The 23,356-nt window shown below is 38.6% G+C and overlaps 3 protein-coding genes across 3 annotated transcripts; 1 reads left to right on the top strand and 2 right to left on the bottom strand.

Moving 5' to 3' along the window:
* Positions 1-6,104: 6,104 nt before the first annotated feature.
* On the bottom strand, positions 6,105-9,116 carry LOC126767607 (prolyl 4-hydroxylase subunit alpha-2). The gene is made up of 8 exons (XM_050485058.1): positions 9,025-9,116; positions 8,519-8,673; positions 8,150-8,306; positions 7,761-8,002; positions 7,443-7,600; positions 6,606-7,055; positions 6,370-6,535; positions 6,105-6,295 (listed from the first exon to the last, which is right to left on the bottom strand). The coding sequence occupies exons 1-8, from the start codon at positions 9,114-9,116 to the stop codon at positions 6,270-6,272; spliced, it is 1,446 nt and encodes a 481-aa protein (XP_050341015.1). The 3' UTR covers positions 6,105-6,269.
* A 3,726-nt stretch (positions 9,117-12,842) lies between these two features.
* On the bottom strand, positions 12,843-17,545 carry LOC126766533 (prolyl 4-hydroxylase subunit alpha-2-like). The gene is made up of 9 exons (XM_050484325.1): positions 17,535-17,545; positions 15,085-15,312; positions 14,859-15,013; positions 14,429-14,797; positions 14,203-14,357; positions 13,694-14,140; positions 13,572-13,631; positions 13,326-13,491; positions 12,843-12,967 (listed from the first exon to the last, which is right to left on the bottom strand). Exons 1-9 carry the CDS (start codon positions 17,543-17,545, stop codon positions 12,843-12,845), a joined length of 1,716 nt encoding a protein of 571 aa, XP_050340282.1.
* A 195-nt stretch (positions 17,546-17,740) lies between these two features.
* LOC126767606 (prolyl 4-hydroxylase subunit alpha-2-like) lies at positions 17,741-21,825 on the top strand. The gene is made up of 9 exons (XM_050485056.1): positions 17,741-17,972; positions 19,702-19,853; positions 19,923-20,073; positions 20,293-20,480; positions 20,589-20,722; positions 20,783-21,238; positions 21,311-21,364; positions 21,435-21,600; positions 21,662-21,825. The coding sequence occupies exons 1-9, from the start codon at positions 17,782-17,784 to the stop codon at positions 21,721-21,723; spliced, it is 1,554 nt and encodes a 517-aa protein (XP_050341013.1). The 5' UTR covers positions 17,741-17,781; the 3' UTR covers positions 21,724-21,825.
* Positions 21,826-23,356: the final 1,531 nt, after the last annotated feature.

The following is a 23,356-nucleotide window of genomic DNA, read 5'->3' as shown; positions in this document are numbered from 1 at the left end:
CTTGGGAAGGTCGAACGGCTTCAGTTCTTTCACAAGCTTTATTTTGTACGCTTTCAATTTAAGATCTCGACGTAACAATTTGTAAAGTTCTGCATATGATTTTTAAAGTGGATGGAGAGTTAGACCTTCACTTGGCCAAGTGATTAGATATTCTCTAACTTCTTCCTTTTCCTTCTTCCTTTTCGCTGTTTGGCGCTAATTAGAAATTCAAGTGGAGCCAGGTCCTATTCCACTTGGTCTTTCCAACGGAGTGAAGGTCTTCCCCTTCCTCTGCTTTCCCCTGCGGGTACTTGCTGTTGGTGTTAATGCTGGTACCAAGAAGGCAACCAGACCCCTAAGCTTCGCTTCCTTATCCAGTAGAACTAACGGCACGGTTGTTGAAGCCAATGATATCAACACCATCGCCATAAAGTATTGTACCTTCTCTATTCAGCTCTGCAGCTCGAATTATTTTCTCGATCAGTAGATGGAAGTAGTTCCCCGATAGGGAGTTGCCTTGTCTGAAGCCTAGTTTGGTATCGAACCGCTCGGAGAGGTCCTTCCCGATTCTGACAGACGTTTTGGTGTTGCTCAACGTCAATTTACCCAGCCGCATTAGTTTTGCGGGGATATTAAATTCAGACATCGCGTCATAGAGGCAGTTCCTTTTCGGCTGTCGAAGTCGGCTTTAAAATCTACAAAGAGGTGGTGTGTATCTTCCTTTCACGGGGCATGGTGGATCTGGTCGATAGTAGATTTTTCAAGTCTAATGTCACACTGATAAGGTCCAATCAGTTTGTTGGCGATGGGCTTCAGTCTTTCAGTCAGATTGTGGATTGGGCAGAGCACACTTAAATTCGAATCGTCGGCCATACTTTCGTTCGACCATAATCTACAAAGAAGCTGATGACTGGGCAATTTTCAATATCGTTTTATGGGAAATCTGCTTGCATAGATTTACTAAATTTTTTTATAACAAAAAAAAGCGATTAAGAAGAATCAAGAGAATAAACGGTTATAATTGAATCACAACAAATGAAACGTGTCTTACAAGAACTCACGTCGTTTTTAACCTCATTTCAAGTAGGAAAGTCGAAACTTTTTCAATCAAATATTCAATTTGATTTTATTATCGATCATAAGGTTGCAAACATGCCGCTTATCAGCGACTTATCTGATAATCCGAGCAAAACACTTCCGAAATGTTGAAAAACCAGTGTGTGCCGCAGCGGCCGTAACTAATAAGTTGTTAAATTTCGCATTATGCCGTTTTTATGGCGCCAATTAGCGAGCTCAGCTAAACGCCACGATGCTCGCAGTCCAATGCATACATATTTATGTGCTGAAACAAGAGCGAACAGCAATAAAAATACGGTGCAAAAATGAAGCAAAAATATTCGCCCACGCAAAGCGGAAGCGAAGTTCAGACTTTGTTTGAATACATCGTCATTCAACAGCTGCCACCGCACGGCTGCTTTATTCCAACGAAATGTCGTTTCTGTCAACATTTCTCGCCGCTTATAATTAAGCGCAAATGCAATTAATATTTCCACATTCACACTTCGCGCTTCCCAGGTGGCTCGGCATGTGCGGGCTTTAAATTTGCTTCAATCACTTAAAAATCTGGATGTGGCCTTAATAGCGGTAATTATTGAGAAAAAGTAAGAGTTGAAGCATTTAGCTATGATTTGTGGTATAAATGGTTTGTTTTTTGGTTTTTGTATTTTGTGTTTTTGATTTACTAAACGATTTATTTATACCAAAAGCAGGTTCACAGAGACATTAAAAATGTGTTAAAATATAAACCGGAAATTATGCAAATAACATAATTCTAGATACATATTGGTTCTTCTCGAATCGAATTTTACTAGAAGCTCTACGATATAAAAATCGATAAATAGAAACTAATGAGAAACAAGTTCGTTGATGATGTGCATTAAGTTCAGTTTCTAACACACAAACATGTTTAATTATAAAATAGGAATTGTAATCTCAATTACTGTTTAAAGGAGGAATTCGTACATAATTTTCACCCGTTGTAATATAATAAATGTCTTCAAAACAACTTCAAAAAACGGTCCTCCGAACCTATAACGCCATTCACAAATACTAAATATGAGTTACAAGAACTTGCTTCCGATCGTTTAGTTTGCAGAGCAGCTGCATACTTTAGTTATTCAATCTGTGACGTCGCTTCACTATATGGGTTCTTGAAAAGTTCCATGAAGATCCCACGTTTTCGAGCCAAATTTTGTTCAACGGTTAGGCTCACTTTTGACTTAATGGGTTTGTAAGAAACCAAAATTTCAGCATTTGGAACGACGGGCAACCTGAAGAGATTCAAGGGCTGCCAATTTATCCAGAAAAAACACGATTTGGTGTGTTGGCCGATGGAATCTTCGGTCCATATTTCCTCAAAAATGATGTCGGAGAGAACGTAATCGCCAATGGCGAACCTTATAGCACTATGATAACCGACTGTTTGATGCCAGGTGAGCACGACCCACGTTTTGGGTCGGTCGATTGGCCAACAAGATCATGTGTTTTTGTGCGAAAATGTAAAGTCTAAAGTCTATGCGGACAATCTCGCTTCGACTCAGACTCTGGAGCAAAACATCACCAGTGTCATTCGCCAGTTACTAGTCAAAATGCTCGAACGAGTAAACGAAAATTGAACTCAATGGATGGACCATCTGAGACGTAGCCGCGGCAATATTTGAAAAGAAAATTGTCAGAAAATAAATGCTAAAGAATCTTTTTTCGAATAATAATAAACATTCCCCATTAAATTTGAAGTTTCTGTGTGTTTTCTTTAAAAAGGTAGGGAACCTCGTGGCAAACTTAATATACCCTGTTCATGGTATAGAAATCGCATACCTTAACACTCACATTTAGTGTTGCCGTGCCTTTGTCTATCATATTATTACATACATATTTATATTTAATCTCATATGGCATAAAGCCAACCTTAGGGGTGTAAGCCACTACTCACCATACAATTCTATACAGAGTAAAGGACCAGTTTCACTAAAATTTGGCATAAAACCGCAGGTATTTCATATTTAGTTTTCGTATCAAAATTTCCATACGACAGGAGGATAAAATTCATTGCAAAGCCACACAGTCTGATGCCATTCAATACGCTGTTATATTGGAAGAGACAAGGCTATAGTTAATAAAGTGGGGTAAGACTTGACCTCTGGTTTCTAAAATAATAAATTTCTTATTCGAAAGTTTTTGCTGAAAAATTTACACAAATTACGAATGTATTTTATGCAATTATTTCAATCACCCGTGCATTGATTTTGATACTTCCACTGTGTGCGAATACCCGCAGAGAAATCAGTTATTTACAAACAGTCCTAAAATTAATAATCAAACAGGGAATATTATTATAATATGTCAATTGTCAGATTTTGGCTAATATCACTTTAAACGGAGAATCAGTATTTAAATTTACATATTTTATTAGTCACTACGTTATAATCTTCGAATTTCAAACTATAGTGGTACTCTCAGCCTAAATGTATGCAAGCTTTCTATTTATATCTGTAAACTGATTCAAATAGTGAATATACTTTTTAATTAAGACACATAAAAAGTCAATTTTGGTATATCCAAAGAAAAATGTACTTTGAAAATCGCATACAATAAATTGATGCTCGCTTAGGTATAAATGACATTTCACAGTAAACAAATCGAATAGTTTTACAGGGTGCACCATATTTTGAGTCAGTATGTAAACATGGAGAAATGTGGAAAAAACGGTTTTTACAAGGTGCGGTCCAAAGTAAACAGGACTTTTTGAATCTAGCGCCAACTGGTGGCGCCATCTATATATCGACTGGTGCGTTAGAATCTGCTATCTTTATCGATTGTTATTGCGTTTTAAGTGTCAGTATGTTTGTGTTATCGGTGTGAAAATGAGCTTCGAACAAACAGACAACATTAAATTTTGTTTTAAAATTGGTAAAACTTATATCGAAACGTTTTAATTGATGAAACAAGTTTGTGGCGATGATTGCCTATCCCGTAGCAGAGTGCACGAGCGGTTTCAACGTTTTCAAAGTGGTCGTGAGGACATAAATGACGATCAACATTTCCGTGGATCACCGGAAATTCCATCGAAACAGTGCGTGAATTCATCAAAAATCAGCCTAAATCAACATTGAAATTCATGGAAATGGAATTGAACAACTCCAAAACATCGATTTATCGCATTTTGACCGAGCATTTGGGCTTACGAAAGGTGTGTGCACGGTTTGTTCCGCACAAATTGACTGACGACCAAAAATTGCTCAGAATCCAACATTCTAACGACGCTTGTGACCGATTATTTGACCAAAATCACCTTTTAACGATTAACCACTCCCCGTATTCACCTGATATGGCACGGTGCGACCTTTTTCTTTTCAGAAAAATGCATTTGCCCATGAAAGGAAAGCGTTATGTAGACGTAGAGGCCATTGGAAAGGCTTGCACCGGCATACTGGCGGCCATACCGGCCAACGAGCTAAAAAACTCGTTCGACATGCTTTTGGACCGTGCAAAAAGCAGTATTGAAGCAGAAGGAGACTATTTTGAATAAAATAAATTGATTTTGCCGAACAAACCATTTTTTCTGTTTTTTTAAGTCCTGTTTACTTTGGAACGCACCTTGTATGTTTATTTTTATTTTATTTAGCCTAGCAATATATGTAATTGGGATTATTTTGAATAAAACATCTACCAAGAACCCGTCTTTATGGGTCACAGAATTAAAAAAAAAAACTGTTAAGTGGTTTCCATAATCTTTTCGCGCATCTTGTGCTCGTCTATCTATACTTCGGAGATTGCTTTTGTATACTTTGCTCTTCATTGATAAATTCGAAGGGTCTTCAAATAACCCCACAAGAAGAAGTCGGGGGGATTTAAATCTGTAACTCTTTTTGAATCAGGCATGTATTATATTTCCGTAGCAAACTCTTCGAGTGACGTATTGCTGATCCAACATCTTTCAATAACGATTTTCATCAACTGTTTCGACTAATAATGGGTTTAACATAAATGCTGGTCAAAACGCCCACTTTGTGGTTAGGTAATGACGGTTTATGGATCTCGAACGAATTTTTTGCTTTCCAAATTTCGTAGGTAGTTTGTAATGAGAATCTGAGATATGCAGTTAGATTTAATATATATTAGGGTGATCTATTTCGATGTTTCCTACTTTTTTAATGAAAAAACACATACAATTTCAAATGTTGGTCGCGGCTACCGACGTTTGCTCCAAGATCTGAATCGAAGTGTCATTGTCCCCATAGACTTTACATATTCTCACAGGAAAAAGTCGACCGGCCCAAAACGTGAACCGAAGGAAAAAGTACCACTACTTGGATCACTCGTTATAACCGAATGGCTTTATGAAATGTAAAGAGTAACTGTTTCTACGATTTTTTTCGATGAAAAGGGACCGCAGTTAGAATAGTAGAAGTCGAAGTTATACGGTGTTATTATACCGATCTAAAAGATGACACACCCTGTATAAGTACAGAAAATGTAAAGAACCGAGTGATGACAGTAATTGCTCCGCTTTTTGCAAAACAGAGTATACAATTAAAATACAGTTAGTCTGAAGTGACATAAAAGCAAGCTAACCAGGTCTTAAAACCAGTCGACAACAATACTTCGCGAGCGCACAGCATACATTAACTAAAGTGAGTAATCGAAGTGCATTTACATTGAAAAAATAGAGCTGGTAATGACTCCTCTCACGGTTCGCACAATTCTGATGGCGGGCATCGGCGCACCCTGTAAGAATGCTCGAGTCAATGGCTCCAGTGCAATTTTATAGTTAACGGCAATTTCGGAGATTTCCGATTCGCAGTGGTTCACAACTTTTAATGAAAGAAATGTTTATTCACTTTTTGTCTAAGTGAATAGAACTTAGTTGCATATTGGAACCACAGTAGCTTGTTTTGTTGGAATATTAGAAATTAAATATTTTATTTGGAAATTTTTAATAACAAACTATTCTATAATCTATTTGAAACATATCAAATTAACCAAGATGGCTACTACCATGAAAGTACCCTCTACAAAATCTGACTTTATACAGATGTACAGTTACTTTAAATATGAGTGTTTAGGATAATAAATAATTCGAATCATTCGAGTGTCTTTTCGGTCTTGTCCTGGCCGTGCTTCTATCGATAACATTATGATATGCAAATTGAACTAGATCGGGATCAGTGCGGCACTATTGGGATTTGCTGCGGGACACAAACGAATGCAAGTACATACGGAAGTTTGGCTCAGGCTTGAATGCTGGTATACGCCGCTGCAATGCAAATGGACAAACACAATCTTACACATGCAAAAGTTCAAGTGCTGCGGTATTTGGAATTCACTTACCGAGTTGTGTGCCGACAATCACCGGACAGACATGCTGCTTGCTGCGATAATCGTATTCATGGTACCCATTCAGCTGCGTCCAATAAAGCAAGGCATTCGTCGGCAGCGTGATGCCCAATTCCAACTGCGGAAAGACAATAGCGCCCCCCAACTTGGCTGTTTGCAGCTGCAAATGAGAATTGTAGAGCATAATTGATTTAGCCACATTTGATTCCGCCCATCCATATGCCACTCACATTGAGCAGAACATTCGCCATGATTTCTGTTGTCGCTGGCAGCAGCGCGGCTGTGTGCACGTCATCTTCGAACGTCCAACGCTCCATTTGCCAAGCGCCCCAACTGCGTCCCGCATGCCCTGTAGCCAATTGCAAGCGCTCCGTGGTGCTCTTGCGCTTTAGTAGCTTTGCTACAGCTGCCTCATCGCCGTCATCCGCATCGGCGATAATCTGTTGCAAGTCGCTGATTTCCTGTGCGCTCAACACGTTGTGATATATGGCGATGTAGGGATCCAGGCTTAGGAGCTCCACTTGGAGTGGTTGCAGCAGCAGCTCAGGCAGATTACCGTAAATCAGGCGACAATCTGGTGCGCTGCCGCTAAATGCGCCGCTGCTGCTGGCGGCGTCGATGTTTGTTGCCGCACGGCAAATCTCTCCAATCAGCAATTCTTCAACAGATTTGTCAGTTTGCTTCAATGGAGAAAGGAAAATATGTTCAAATTTTATGTATTATTCTTTGGCGAGAGATTTATTTGGAGTATTGAATGGAAAGTGGGAATGGAAGCGCTATTAGTACTTTCAAGTGGAAGAAAGCACTTAGATTTGTTTTTTGAGCTAAAGTTCTTTGCTGAATGTAAATGTGAATCAAGATTAAGGTGGTTTTGGTTTCATGAAAAAGTGAGGTTAAGGAATTTTTTTAATCGGTATCGGAGAAAAATTGATATTGATTTGGTTTTACCATTTAGACCAGAAATATATCGATGGTTTTAGCTGAGTTTCTTTCTCCTAAAACCTGAATTCGAAAAGTTTCTCGGAATTATCCCGAAGTTCAGTAAATTCGATCGCCTATGCACTTACCGCTTTATTTGATTTGCTCTGCTTCGACATTTTTTTGAATTTTTTCGTGGATTTTCTAAGTTTTTTTTCCACTCGTGTCTTGGTTTTAAGCAAGTTTTTATTTTTTGGATGTTTCTTCAATAGTGTGTTGATGATGTCGAGTGCGCTATCTAGATTACCTGAAATGAGAGAAAGAAGCTTTAAACACTTATTTGCGTACTTTTTAATAGAATTGTAAGATCTAACTCATCAAGTCAGAATTCAATTTATATACTGTAGACCCAATAATAAATATTTAAGCAAAATTTGTTTCACACACTTTCACCGGCATCTACTCACCCATATTGGACTCGATTATAGACAGCGCTTCCATAATCTGCAAGCGCGCACTCTCCAACTCCGCACTGCGCCACTCGGTTGAGGACATGCCTTCTGTGGCATTTGCCGCCGCCATTGACGCGCCAGCTACAGCAGGCAACTTCCCCAGCGCCACTTCCATCCAAAATTTCGCAATCATAAAGTCGCCATTTTGCACTGATTTACGACCAATTTCCAGACAATCGCTCCAGGACATGGCTGCGCTGCGGGGTAGAAGAAATGCGCTGCAAATACTTGTCTACTAATAACAGCAATCATTTTCAAAGAAATGCCGAAAGCGAATTGCTTTAAGATACCCTTTTATTGGTGTTGTTGTTACATGCACCAACGATTTGTAGGCGACGACTTACCCCAACTTTATGCCGTTCACCTCACCCACAGCCAAACGCTCTGGCTCCAGTTGGTAGACACCCTGAATTCGCAGCAGGTTAAGGGCTGCCTCATCGAAATCACTTTCGCTCGGGAATTTCAACGACTTCCTGGTGAATGTCAGATTTTTAACGATTTCTGTTGGCATTAAACGGAGGAAAACAACGACATTTTTAGAATATTTGCAATAGCTGTGTGTATGTGTGAGTTGGATACTCGCAGAAACTGCGTTGACGGTGACAATGACAGAGGAATCTCCGTTCTGCATTAACATTGATTGACAATCGAAGTTCGTTCGAATTGTCGACATGTCGGAATGCCAAACGGACAATGCAAGTGGAAGGACTCACCTGTTGTGCTGTCAATATTGTGAGCATATTGCCGCAGCATCTGCCAGTCGGATGTGAAGCGCTTCAGAATGGTCAACGCATTCAGGGGATTACTCACATATTTGTGCATGTCAGCGGCGGCCACATCGTTGATGGCTCTGATTTCATTTGTTTTGCTAAGCGAAAATGAAAAATATGAGAATGAGTGTGGGTGCGAGAAAAAGTGAGTAAAGTCTTTGGTCATTGAAATTAAGGGTAATTTCTATGAGTCTATCAAAAATATTGAATTGAGATCAACTTCAAACTAAGATCTATAAAATTCTTATGGTAGAATGTTTCTTTATCTTATCAATTGTTCCCGACTTCATGTCTCAAACAGTTGGCAAAGTTCGGGGCGAGCAATAGAATCTGGGGCATTCGATCGTTGTTACCCAAAGAATACTTCATAAAAACGTAATCATCGTGCTCAGCAGTTCTCAATAATTTACTAGTTTTATCTCATACAATGAACCGGTGCCGTCACTCACCTCTTTATAACATCGACCTTCTGTTGCAGTGCTTCGATATACCGCTGGAGTGTGTCCGTTAATACCGCCTGTGTATTCAAATACTCAACCATTAGATATCGATCGTCCATCGTAGTTGTAGCGGTTTGCGCCGCCGCTGAACCGAAAGCGAAGATCAATAAAGTTATTAGCATAACCAGCAACAAAGCAAACGAAGAGGTTGGACTAACTGCTGCCGCTTTGAGGCGAACTGATTTCTGTGTTGGTGTGTTTGAGAGTTTACTAAAGGTCAATGACATCGCTGCAAGCTGCCGGCTTTTCATTGCTGTAACAAAGTTGTAAAGGCGGCCCAATGTCAGTTGGTATGGTAATCTTAACTGGTCACTATGGAACTCTAGCTGCTTGGCTAAATGTAACATAAACAAATGTGTTCGGTCAATTTTGTATAAAAACGAGACTTGGTTTGCTTTGTTCTCCTCGTACACACTTTACAGATGATGGTCGTTTGAAAGCTTCTCACAAACTGAGCTGTAAATGCTTAAGAATGCTAGTTTAACTAAGATCCGTTGCGGTTTTAAAAGCTCTCGGAAGGCAATTAGTTGTGTTGTTTTTGTATTTTCTTTAAACACGGTTCTTTTCAGGTCAGAATGAAATGAAAAAAATTGTTTGTTGATGGTGCAGGCGATTGAAGCAATGCTCAACGGTGATGAAGACCTAGTCAGCAGGCATCTTCCTTTATCATGTGTGATGCTTACACTTTCGCATGTTTTAGCGATCTTCTCTGCTACAAACGGTGACTGCAGTGAAAACATACTCGAAGGTTTGGCTATACCGCTGTTAGATTTTGGAATAAGTTCGTGAGATAAAAAACTAACTGAGAAGTATTGCCACCATTCGTTAACAGTTAGAAGAATTACGTACTTTTTAACGTTTTGAACAACTTTTTGGTGGAGAGTTATTCACTAATTAGAAAAGTCGTTGAGTCGGTCATTTCAAACAGAAAGTTTCACTCTTAAGTTTACGAATACGGATAGATTGGAATTTGCTGCTTGTGCTATTTAAAGGATACAATGTTTTTGAGGTTGCCGAAATTACTGATTTAAAAAATCATTCAAAAATTATTTGACTAAGATCTCACACTATATGTATATAGATCCAAGGCTTTTAAATTTGGCTAATAACCAAATAGAAATAGAGCTAACCGACTAATAACATCCATTGCTGTCGTATCTACATACATATATTTTGATAAGTTCTGTATATATGTACATAAATGTGTATGTATGCGTCTAAAATATCGCGAGGAAGTAATTTTTCGATGTTTTCCTAAATTAATTTGGTGTACCTTTCAACAGCAAAAGTAATCAAAAATGTAATTTAATGATAACGAAGAGCAGCTCACTTGTAGTGTCTATAAATTTGGATCGGCATACACTAAGCTACAACGAAAAGTATATAATTACTTCGGGTGCAGAATTTTAGAATGTTATGCAAGCCCACTAAATATGCTCATAGCTTGGCACGAGCTATTATATGTCAAATAATTACCACAAAGTACTTATGTATATTAATTTGCGGATTTCGACAATGCGAATGAGACATCTGGGAAGTATGTGCCATGGTGGTATCAGCAGATTACTGATTCGGCATGAAAATATTGAGCGGGCGCGATAAAAATCTACTAAAATGTATTTGTTATTGTCAGTACAAAGTGTATTTTGACATTTGCTGAAATTGCAAATATTGGGTAGTCGAAAAAGTATTTTCGTATTTTGTATAGATGTCGTTGCGGTCGTTTATTTCCAGTGCTACCAATCACATTGTGTCATACCATATAGTGTTGGAAATATGAGATTTAGCTTCATTTAACCAGAAAAAAAATCAAAAAAAAAGTTACAGGTGTTCAAAAATGAGTGAAAATAATGAAGAAATTCGCTATATTTTGAAATTTTTTTGTAAAAAAGGAAAGAATGCCACGCAAACCACCAATGAAGTTGGTGAAGTTGTTGAAGAATAATTCGCTCGCTTCCGTTCTGGAAATTTCGATGTGAAGGATGCACCTCGTCATTGTCGACCTATCGTTGAAAAAGTCGATGAAATTATGGAAAAAATTGACCAGGACCATCACATAAGCAGCTATGACCTAGCTAAGAAACTTTCACATTTATCAAAAGGTTTTGAGCCATTAAAAAAAGGCTGGCTACAAAAAAAGCACGATGTTTGGGTACCACATGAATTGACTGTGAAAAATTTAATGAATCGAATCCACATCTGCGATTCTTTGATGAACAGGAAACGAAAAGGTTTGGTTTGGTGGGTTTGGAAAGGAATCATCTACTATGAGCTGCTCCAGCCTGGTCGAACGACTGATTCTACATTTTGCTGTCAACAACTGATGAGATTGAAGCAAACAATCGAAAATAAACGGATTTTCCATCAGGACAACGCTAGACCAAACACATCTTTAATGGCTCGGCAAAAAACTGGGAGAGCTTGACTGGGAAGTTTTGATGCATCCACCATATAGCCCTGACCTTGCACCATCGGATTACCATTTGTTACGGTCAATGGAAAACTCCCTTAATGGAGTAAAGTTGGCTTTAAGAGAAGCCTGTGAAAATTACTTATCGCAGTTTTTCGTCGAGACACCAGAAAAGTTTTACACTGATGGAATAATGTCTTTAGCGGAAAAATGGCATAATGTGGTTGACCAAAATGGTACATATTTGGTTCATTAAATTCCATTATAAATATAAAAAAAGTAAGTTGAAATTTGATTAGAAATACGAAAAGACTTTTTCGATTACGCTATATATTGTTCATATTTGAAATCTTAATAATATTGAAATAAGAAACCCTCTTTTGTTTCCTTAATTTTTCTATTCTATTACTTAACAAATTAATCATATTTTGGCGTGCTAAACTTATTTGTTTAAATTTTAAAACAAATTTTAAAACAATCACTGGAGTCCTTTTATTGTTCACGCTTATTTATTTCTTCATCATTAGCTCAGTCATTAGAATTATTTCCAGCAGAAAACTTTCATTTGTCGCCTAGTGTTTTTTGGTGCTGCGTGTACATTTCGACATGCTTTTAGACAAGCATATTACTTTTCACCTGTGCTGTGTCGGTGTCAGTAAAAAAAATTTGAATGTTGTTCGGCTCATTTACTATTTGTCTACGTGACTAAGAGTAGATAATTCTTATTTTTTTTGGTTTTTTCGGTGCTGTTTAAAGTTGTTTAATCATTTCAAATACTCTAAATCAACTCGTGAGATGCAGTGTCCATACACACACATACAGAATTCGGGGATATTGATAAATATAACAAAAAATCTATCTTTAGGTGACTTGTGGTTGGATGCCAGGCTATTGAAAACAGCTGTCAAATGCATTGGGCTCGAAAGGCAATGAGCCGAAAAAAGAGCGTACACATTTATGTACATAACTGTATATATAAACAATGCAGCTGTGTAAATATTTTATAAAATACCTTCATTTATACACATAAATATATACATATAACATAATGGAATACATGCAATTTTTGTTTGTGGAAGTGTATTGTTACCTATAATACAAAAAAAACGTATCATCAAAAAATTGAAATTGAGTTTTTTTGTTGCTTACGATGCACTACATCATATTATATATATACATACATGTAGCATAAAATTTTCAGCTTCCGCTGAACAGAAGTACACCGCCAAACAGAGAAAAAAAATTTTAATGAGAAACAATTTGTAAAATTTTTTCTTTTTAATTTTACCCAAACACACGTACACACAATTTTTAGTTACAAAAATTTTATTTTATTTGAAAAAAAAAATCATTTAAATTATGCTATGCTCAGCTCTTCGTTTCTGTACAAATCCTTCCATTGTATCGATTTATGACCATCCTTCTTTTTACCGCAAGGCCGGAGAAACTCCTGTCCAGTTGCGTGGAACCACTCGTTGCAGACTGGTGAAATAAGAAAAACATATTTTAAATTATAGGCTTTCTATATTTTTCTATATAGCCCTAGTCCCTTTAGTTAGACATATTTATTTCAAAGGCCCCATAAAATCATTTGAGCAAAGTTTGAAGACAATGAAGTTAATTTTATGGCACAAGGAAGCAATGCGACGACAAAAACTAAATGAGTTCAATGTAAAGATTATGTATGTTCTCTCTTTTTCTAATCCACATCGCAAGTTTATATTTTCCTGGCTTCAAAATACTTTAAAATCACCTAATCTAACAAATTCATATTAACTACTTTCCTTCTTTCTGAACTTGGCTTTCTGTACCATGCTAACTTAAAATTATTAGTACTTACTCCACTTTGAGCCCACCAACACCGGACAACCGCCATGTTTCGTGCGATAATCCAGTTCCAGCGACTTGTGTAAATTGTACCAAACGATCATGCTGCCCCTAACGGGGGGCGCAGTTAAGCGCAGATAGGGGAAGGCGGTGGCACCACCCAGTTCCACATCGTTGATCTGTATCGTATGAGGACAGAAAGGAGAGTGCAATCATACATATTTAATATAATAATAATTCTTCGAAATTGAAAACTTACATAAAATAATGCGGTTGCTATGCGATTTCCTTGACCCCCATACTCATCTGTTTCTAACATCTAACAAGAAAATTGTTCAGCATGAAGAAGATATGAATGATAATAAATTGTATAATAATCACCTCCGAGAAGTCATAGTGAGCGCCGTAATGACCTCCTATGCCATAATTGGCTACTTGTAAATGCTCGCCGGATTCCAAAGACAGACCCGTTGCATCTCTTAAGCGTTGCGCGATGTTATTCAAAAATGGGTGTACCTTAAAATCGAGCCAAGTATTTTGACTTGTACGCACGTCAGAGTAAGTTGAGTTTTCTAGATCGCCGACCATTGATCGCTCCACATAGTCTTCGGTTGCATTTAATATTCGTTCGATTTCTTTCTCAAATATGCTTTCATGGTAGTATGCAATTGATGGATCGAGGTTCAGCTCCTCCTTCTTGAAGGGCGCTATAAAACGGAAGGGCACATTGTTGTGCACATAACGGCAGCGTAGACGACGTTTTTCGCGCGGTGTTTGTTGCAGCTCACCATTGCATGTCTTGTCGAAGAGCACGTCGAGTTCGGTGCGCTGAGAGTGAGAGTCAATTGTGAGAAAACACACAAATCCAAAAACAAATTATATATTTATACCCGCAGATATTTTTTAGACTCGTCCTCATTTGAGATGGCATAACGCTCCTCAAGTGCCTTATTAGAGTAGATCGACCTATTGCGCAAACCATGCACATTGTTGGGATCTTGAGCCAAGAGTTCTTCATTGAAAAGCAAAGCCAGCTTGCTCTTACCTGCAAATATTCAAAGACAAAGCGCTAGTTTTCTACTTAAATCAAATTTTCACTGTTTCACAACAATTCACCTAAGTAAAACATGGTAATCGACAGCTGCTCCAGTATCTGCACGTCGCTGATCTGTCCTATAAACTCCTGCGGTTCATAAGACTCTTGTATTTCCTCGGCCAAACGTATGCGCGCCTGTATAAGCCACTCGGCTGCGTACTTTAGCTCTCCTGCTGAATACAAGTTGCGGCCTAGCCAAAAGCACTCGCTCGCCGTAAAATTAGAAGACAAGTTCATTTCCATTAGGTCGCCCGCAGCCACATCAATGGTTTCTTGCTGGTAGGTGCGCTGTAAACGCGCCAAACCTTTGCTGGCACCCAACAAATCTTCATCGGTGGGAAGCTTAAAACCGTCCTTCTTTTCCAGTGCAGTGATATTTGCAATATATTCTATTCTCAAGGGATACAAAACTTATTGCTGATGATCGCGCTGTGTAAAGCGTTGACTCACCTAGTGCGGGTTGCTCCGCAAGCACAGTCTTGTTTAAGTTCTGCCAATCGATCACAAAGCGACGAATAATCTTATACGCATTCAGTGGATTGGAGTAGTGTTCATAGAAGTCATCTTCAGCCTCTTGCGAAACCTGCTCCAACTCATTTAGTGTTCTATGAGAATAATGAAGGCATTTTACACGATCCATTGCCACGTTTTTGAATTTGCTTTATTTGCAACTTACTCATTGACTTGTCGACTAATTGCCTCCATTTTCTCCATATATGCTTCCAGATATGTAATCGCTTTCATTTCTAACTCCAGCAGATCGAATAGACTTATGACGGATGTATAGTAATCTCCACTCACATTGCAGCTAAAAACAGTGAGCAGAGCTAAAACTATGAACTGTTGAGGCTTCATTGTCGGAGACCAATCTTCAGCTATTGCCTCGTTGGCTTTAAAAATACAACTGAAATGGTATTCAACCAACTTACTGCATTTGGGTTTTCGTGGCCGAAAGTAGTTCGAAACACGAAAAGTCCCTGTTTACACAAGTGTTGAAAAACTGCCGGCCCAGCGAGTACGGAAGAGTAATGTATATTTTAACTTGCATAAGGAAAACAAGAAAACGTTCTTCATTAATATTTACTTAATTTCTACTCTTTTTATTAATATCTTTTATGACTCGTTGCAATGCAAAATATTTAAACTTATTATTGTAGATTGTGTTTAATTATTTGAAGGAGGTATCGGTATTTGCTCTGTAGATGGCGCCGTATATTAAACTGCAGCTGAATGAGCCAGCGAGGAACAGTTTCTTCGTTTATTGTTGGGTCGATATTCTTCTGATGTTGTGGAACCTTCGTAACCGCCGAAAATTGAGTCATCCGACAATGCGAAATGATTTCGATAAAATTCAAGTGAAACCTGGGACATTTGTGCCAGCTAGTATTAACCGTGTTTGTATTCAGACCATTGACATGATAATGAAGTGGTGTTACTTGAAAGTTCAAAAAGTGCAATGGCCGAATGCCAACGGAGTGGTGGTCTTCATCTTCAGCTGATTCCTCCGCGGCGGGTACTGCGTCGAATACTTTCAGAGCTGGACTGTTTTCATCCATACGAACGACATGACCTCTCATCGTTCTACCGAATGCGGTATTAGTCGCTGCCAGTGCGTAAAGGACCATAAGTCCTCCGCAGAATCTTTTTCTTGAAAACTCGTAATGTCGACTCATTAGATGTTGTCATCGTCCATGCCTCCACATCATATAGCAGGACGAAAATAATGAGACTTACAGAGTTTGATTTTTGTTCGTCTAGAGAGGACTTTACTTCTCAATTTCGAGGCTGACATTGTTGTTGGTGTTAATACTGGTTCAAGATAGGCGAAATTATCTACGACTTCCAAATTTTTTGTCTTGCCCTCGATCACTACTACTACCTATATACTTCGCTTCCTTGTCTAGTCTGGAGAAAGCAGAACTAACGGCGCAGTTCTTGAGGCCAATGATATCAATATCATCAACGTACGGCAGCAGCTGTACAGAAGATGGTACCTTCTCTATTTAGTTCTGCAGGTCGATTTTTTTTTCTCCAGCAATAGATTGAAGAAGTCACACGAAAGAAAGTCGTCTTGTATGAAACCTCGTTTGATATCGAACGGCTTGGGGAGGTTCTTCCCGATCCTGACGGAGCTTTTGGTGTTGCTCAACGTCAGTGTACACAATCGTAGGGTAAGCTTTCATCCGACCATATTCTAGATGGAAGCTGATGCACGCTAATTATCAGTTCTACGCTCGGCCGAAAATCCATTGGCTTTGTTGTTCCTCAGACTATACATATGTATGTATATGTTTAAAACTAGGAAACCTTACAGTACTCGGTACAAAACCACAAACAACTCGATAAATTTAAAAATTTTAATGAAAAAAATAAATTTTGGCCCATTCTCTTGCAGAGACTTCGAAGAAGAGTTTATAGTATTACTATGCTCCTGTGAAAGCTATATCTTCACATTTATTGATCCAAAAAAATTTGGACGTTTCAACTTTACAGATAACAATTGTAATTGTTGAGCTCAAAATCTGCATAAAAACTCATTATTTAATCATTATTTCAAAGTAAAAATGATAGAAGAATCTGCTTATAGACCGAAATCTGGATGCGAAGTGGTTAATTAAAACCAACGATTTGTTTCTTTTAAGTTATCAACAATACATACACATATATTCCATACACCTATTTAACGCTATAAATATAGAGAGGAGAAAAGTAATCGGGCCCATACGACTCTTTGTCAGCACTGCTTCAAAGGTTATGCCATCGGAGGCTAATCAATGTGCATTTTTGCACGCACCGGCACCACTTCGTACTTTTTGAACAAGCGGAACAGCAACAAGAAAAGAACATAATGATATTAAAGAGCAACACAACTCAGCTGATAAGCAAACTTTTATCAAAGCATAACCTCACTTCCACCTAAGGCCGCGGCATTGAGGCAGAGGCGTTTCAAGAGATAAAATGACGAGTCAACTTATTTTGATGTTACACCCATATTATCATATCAGTTAACAGTGTTTGCTAGACAAACGCAATGTAATACCGGATGGCAGCAACGAGCAAGCGCCCACTCGGCACTCTGCTGAACCGTCAATGTGATCTTCCTCAACTTTAATTATTTTGATTTACCTGAGCAACATTTGGGTGATAAACAAACTGAAAAAGGGCACATTCAAGACATAGATAGAAGCGGGAAGTCAGTTCAGCTATCTAAAATTGATATGAACCGCAGAAATATGGTTAATTATCACTTTGTGCAACAGTCTAAGTACTATTTAACCATTGCTCTAAGACTTTGGCCAACTATCGTTTTCATTTAGTTGCCAACAATCGGGTGAATCACAGCGCTTACAGCCAGTGGCTGCTTAACGGAAATATGTTCTTTGTCTGGTTATTGCTTCTGCTCCTCGGCGCCGACTTTGGCGCAGCACAACACGCTCAAAATTTCGACAGTCTCACTACGTCCATAGCCGGTCTGGAACAACTGATCGACACGGAGGCATATTTGATAAAAAATTTGGAAAACTACGCGAAAGAACTGGAAGAAAAGTTGCTCGTCATTCGCAGGTGAAGTGTTGTTGTGATTTGTGTTGCTGCAAATAGTGTTATAGAAAATTATCTCATCGACTTTTTTCAAAATAATGTGATATAAACGATATTATTTGTATGGTGGCATTTGAATTTTGTAGTTCATGACATTCGTTCGATGGCCTGGATATATGGTTCTAGCCATAAATGTAACGATGGTAATGGTATTCTCAGAAAATACATTGGATTATTCGCGGACCTTTAACATGACAGTCTGAAAGAAGTAAACCCTATCAGACACGTCAGTATTGCCGCGAAGTGCAAGAATTTACTACAAATTCTAATCTCTCGACGAGAAAATATCCCCGTAACTGCGGCTGCTGTGAAGCCATGAAACCTTTCTCAAATAAACACGTTTTCCATGCAAGAAATTTATTCAAATTGGTTAGCTTGAATAGCAGCTAAATCTTACAGTGTTCCGATCTCAAAAATATTTTCGCAGTCCTTACGTTGCCTTAGACAATATTTTATGCGAAATTTCGAAACATATCTCGTCAAATCAAAAACTTTCCTATACAAGGATTGATCAGTTTGTATGACAGCCACATCCAATAGTAGTCCAGTATCAGTAGTTTCGACAAAACACAATTTTGAGAAGAAAATGACGTGTCAAACTTTCAGATAGATATCTCAACTGTATTGCTGAGTTACAAGGTGTGTTCCAAAGTAAACAGGACTTTTGAAAAAAGAACACAGAAAAAATGGTTTTTTCGGCAAAATCAATTTATTTTATTCAAAATAGTCTCCTTCTGCTTCAATACAGCTTTTTGGTCAAAAAGCATGTCGAATGAGTGTTTTAGCTCCTTGGCCGGTATGGCCGCCAGTATGCCGGTGCAAGCCTTTCCAATGGCCTCTACGTCTACATAACGCTTTCCTTTCACGAGCAAATGCATTTTTCCGAAAAGGAAGAAGTCGCACGGTGCCATATGGTGAATACGGGGAGTGGTTAATGGCTAAAATGTGATTTTTGGTCAAATAATCGGTCACAAGCGTCGTTCGAATGTTGGATTCTGAGCAATTTCTGGTCGTTAGTCAATTTGTGCGGAACAAACCGAGCACACACCTTTCGTAAGCCCAAATGTTCGGTCAAAATGCGATAAATCGATGTTTTGGAGTTGTTCAATTCCATTTCCATGAATTTCAATGATGATTTCGGCTGATTTTTGATGAATTCATGCACTGTTTCGATGGAATTTCCGGTGATCACGGAAATGTTGATCGTCATTTATGTCCTCACGACCACTTTGAAAACGTTGAAACCACTCGTGCACTCTGCTACGGGATAGGCAGTCATCGCCATAAACTTGTTTCAGCAATTGAAACATTTTGGTGAAAGTTTTACCAATTTTAAAACAAAATTTAATGTTGGCTCTTTGTTCGAAGCTTATTTTCGCACCGATAACGCAAACATACTGACACTTAAAACGCAAAAACTTCACTTCCAATAGATGAAATGTCATGAAATTCTCACTGGGCAATCGATAAAGACAGCAGATTCTAACGCACCAGTCGACATATATGTAGATGGCGCCACCAGGGGCGCTAGATTCAAAAAGTCCTCTTTATTTTGGAACCCACTTATATTTAGCTTTTGCCTATACATAAGTAATTTGTTTTTGGAAACATTTTTATTTCATCTGAAATCAAAAAAAAACATTTTTATTTTAGTATATTAAACAACACATGTATTTCTATGTTTTTCCTAAAGCCTGATTGCTAACCTTCGGTCCGAGAATGACAAGGCACAGAAGAATACTGGCTATTACGTATCCATACCGACAAATGTATTATCTTTGGTACGCCGATTGCAGAAGGACTGGACTTATTTGGACATTTATATGAAACAAAGCGTTGGTCAAGGTAATTCTCTCCTAATTTTTCGCAATTTAGAGCACTAATAATAACGAAATATGTTTTGTATTCTTAAAGAGCAAACTAAAGCTCTACATGAGTATTGGTCCAATTTGCCTACGGAAAACGATTGGGGCGAAGCGGTAAACGCAATTAGTCGACTGCAAGACACATACGAACTTAAAACCGAAGACCTCGTCAATGGTATAATTAATGGCAAAAAGTATGAGTGAGTATCAACACATAAACTTAGGAAGACTGATGTGATGGTAATACTGTTGAAAATAAACCCGCCTGAGACGCGGGCCTTCGGTAAGCAACGGCAAATTATCGAGTGTATTGCTCAGCGAATCGGTTTAAGAGTATTAATAAAGAACATTTTAAATTTTATGTTGCCGAGTTTCTAACGCTTAAAAACTGGAAATTTTAATAAAAATTCTTTTTGTAGCACAAAATTGTCGGCACTCGATTGCTACGCAATGGGTTTCGAACTGTTCAGTAGGAAAGATTATATAGGCGCTGGATTTTGGCTTTATTCTGCAATCAGTTTGTACGAAGAAGATGCCTTGTTCAGGCTCCATGACTTGAGCAGGGAAAAAATTATGGAGCTGTATGCCGAAACTCTTCTGAAACAAAGTACCTATCAAACATACTTTTCGTATAAAGATTTTTCTATATCTATAAAATATGAGTACTGAGGTTCGAGTATATATTATATATTAATCGGTACATCACTACTTTCAGGTCGCTATCAGGATGCTTTGACAATGATGAATGTGGTATTGAGTTTACCTTCGTCGAAGCCTAATTCGGAGCTCCAGCGCCGGAAAAATGCCGTGGAATTGCACATTAAAACCAACGATCCACAGCCAGTAACGGTGAGTCGGTTGAATCTAGAGTTAAAATAGTAATACAGTGACAAGCCCATTGATCTTTAGCACACGAAAAACCCACCAAGTGGTTACCAACTTGGCTGCCGTGGGGCATTTTCGAATCAGCTAACGAAGCTCTATTGTGTCTACAACACGACCACCACAGCTTTCCTTAAATTAGCTCCCTTGAAGATGGAAATCCTAAGCCTTGATCCATACTTGGTTATTTTCCACGACGTTATGAGTGACGAGGAAATCGCAACGCTTCAGCGTATGGCCCAACCGGTTTTGAGGCGTGCTACCGTGTATAGTGAAGAACGTAAACTGAGTGAGGTTGTTGCCGGTCGCACTTCCAAATTTGCCTGGTTCTACGACGGTACAAATGAGGTGACAACGCGCGTTAATAAACGTATTGAAGACATGACTGGATTTGAACTTGAAGGCTCGGAAATGTTACAAGTGATGAATTATGGACTTGGTGGACACTATGCTACACATTTCGACTTCTTCAATGTCTCCATGGTAAGCAAGTAGAGGGTGCTTAGTATGCGACATTACAGTAATAAATTCACAAATTCAATGCTTTTGTTTTAGACGGCTGATGTTGTGGCGATGCAAGGTGACCGTAAAGCAACGGTACTTTTTTACGTAAGCAAATTATTGGTTTTCTTAAATATTGTAAAAGTTATATGTATGCATATTTTATGTGCGAAACTAGATGACTGATGTGGAGCAAGGCGGCGCGACCGTGTTTCCGAACATAAAAACTGCGGTCTTCCCCAAGAAGGGCACCGCTGTCGTGTGGTATAATCTCAACAATCGGTTCGAGGGCGATTCTAAAACGCTGCATGCCGGTTGTCCAGTGATTGTTGGCTCTAAGTGGGGTAAGTTTTGGAATAAGTATGCTTAGAAATATTCGAATAACCTTCAACTGAATCATTGCAGTGACCAACAAATGGATACGTGAACGAAACCAAATGTTCCGACTGCCCTGCTATAAAGAATAATTACATTAAAAATACTTCTACGATTAGTATATAGGTTTAGGCTCGAAAAAAACCCTTTTAATTTTTCTAAATTCAGTTAAATAAACAAATTCAAAAAATTGAGGTTTTAGTGTCTGTTTTCCAATAGATGTCTCTAGGGTCAAGCACCGGTTGATTAAATCGATTAAATCGTTTTATATCGATCTTGAACATTTGTGTCAACACTAACTCAACAAAATATTTGTAGAGATCTGTTTGCATCCAAAATTTATTCTCAACTGAGAATGTCACGTTTTGAGCCGAATTCTCGACATTTGCAGAAAAGTGCGGCTGAGGCTCATCGAATGCTTTCGGATACATACGGTGAGGCTGTCCTAAGTGAAAGAACATGTCGCGAATGGTTTCAAAATGGTGATTATGAAGTCGAAGACCGGCATGGTGGTGGAAGGGAGAAGATTTCCGAAGATGCTGAATTGGAAGCATTACTCGACCAAGATGAATTTCAAACCCAAGAAGAATTTGCCGAATCGTTGTAAGTGACACAGCAAGCCCTAACAAAACGCCTCAAAGCCTTGGTGATGATTCAGAAATAAGGAAACTGGGTTCCTTACGACTTGAAACCAAGAAATGTCGAACGGCGCTTCTTTGCATGTGAACAGCTGCTTCAAAGGCACAACCGAAAGGGATTTTTACATCGCATTGTAACTGGCGACGAAAAATGCGTCCACTACGATAATCCTAAGCGAAGAAAGTCATGGGGAAAGCCCAAGTCATGGCGCCAAGGTTATGCTCGGCATTTGGTGGGACCAGCTAAGGGTGATATATTATGAGTTGCTAAAGCCAAGTGAAACCATCACAGGAGATCGATACCGAACGCGATTGATGCGTTTGAGCTGAGCACTAAAAGAAAAACGCCCACAGTACGAGGAAAGACACGATAAAGTCATTCTCCAGCATGACAATGCTCGGCCTCACGTCGCAAATTTGGAGACACTGAAATGGGAGATCTTACCCCACCCGCCGTATTCTCCAGACGATCTTGTTCCGATCGATGGTATACGAGCACTTCAGTTCTTATGAAGAAGTCAAAAATTGGATTGATACTTGGATCGTCTCGAAAGATGAGGAGTTCTTTTGTCACGGAATACGCATGCTGCCAGAAAGATGGTCAAAAGTAGTAGCTAGCGACGACCATATTTTGAATAACATTTTTGAAACCGTTTTTATACAATAAAGCCTTAAATTTACAAAGAAAAAACGGCGGAAGCAAAGTTGTAGACCTAATATTATTGTAAGTAGTAAGTCGGTTGGTAGTCAATTCTGCTTTCTTTGTCATGTAAGAAGGATGAAACTTCTTACCTCAATTTTGTCATTAAAAAATTCTGCGTTTTTAGTTTTTAAAAAATATGAAAGTCATGCAAAGCCAACGAGAACTTACTTACATACATATTTACTTATGCATTTACATATTTACTGCTTATATGTAAACATTTGTGTGGCAATTTGTCTACTGGCTTCTAAACAACAGCTTATTAACTATGTTGTTATGATCCGCCGGCTCATTGACCCGAAAGCTCTCCAGCTCTTCAGCTCAGCGGCACTACGTTTTGGTTACAAATATGTTAATTAGAAACCGGTTAACTAATCGCTTCAC

This window comes from Bactrocera neohumeralis, chromosome 2 (genome assembly GCF_024586455.1).
Source record: "Bactrocera neohumeralis isolate Rockhampton chromosome 2, APGP_CSIRO_Bneo_wtdbg2-racon-allhic-juicebox.fasta_v2, whole genome shotgun sequence".
Lineage (NCBI taxonomy): Eukaryota > Metazoa > Arthropoda > Insecta > Diptera > Tephritidae > Bactrocera > Bactrocera neohumeralis.
This window is presented reverse-complemented; position numbering and strand designations above follow the sequence as displayed.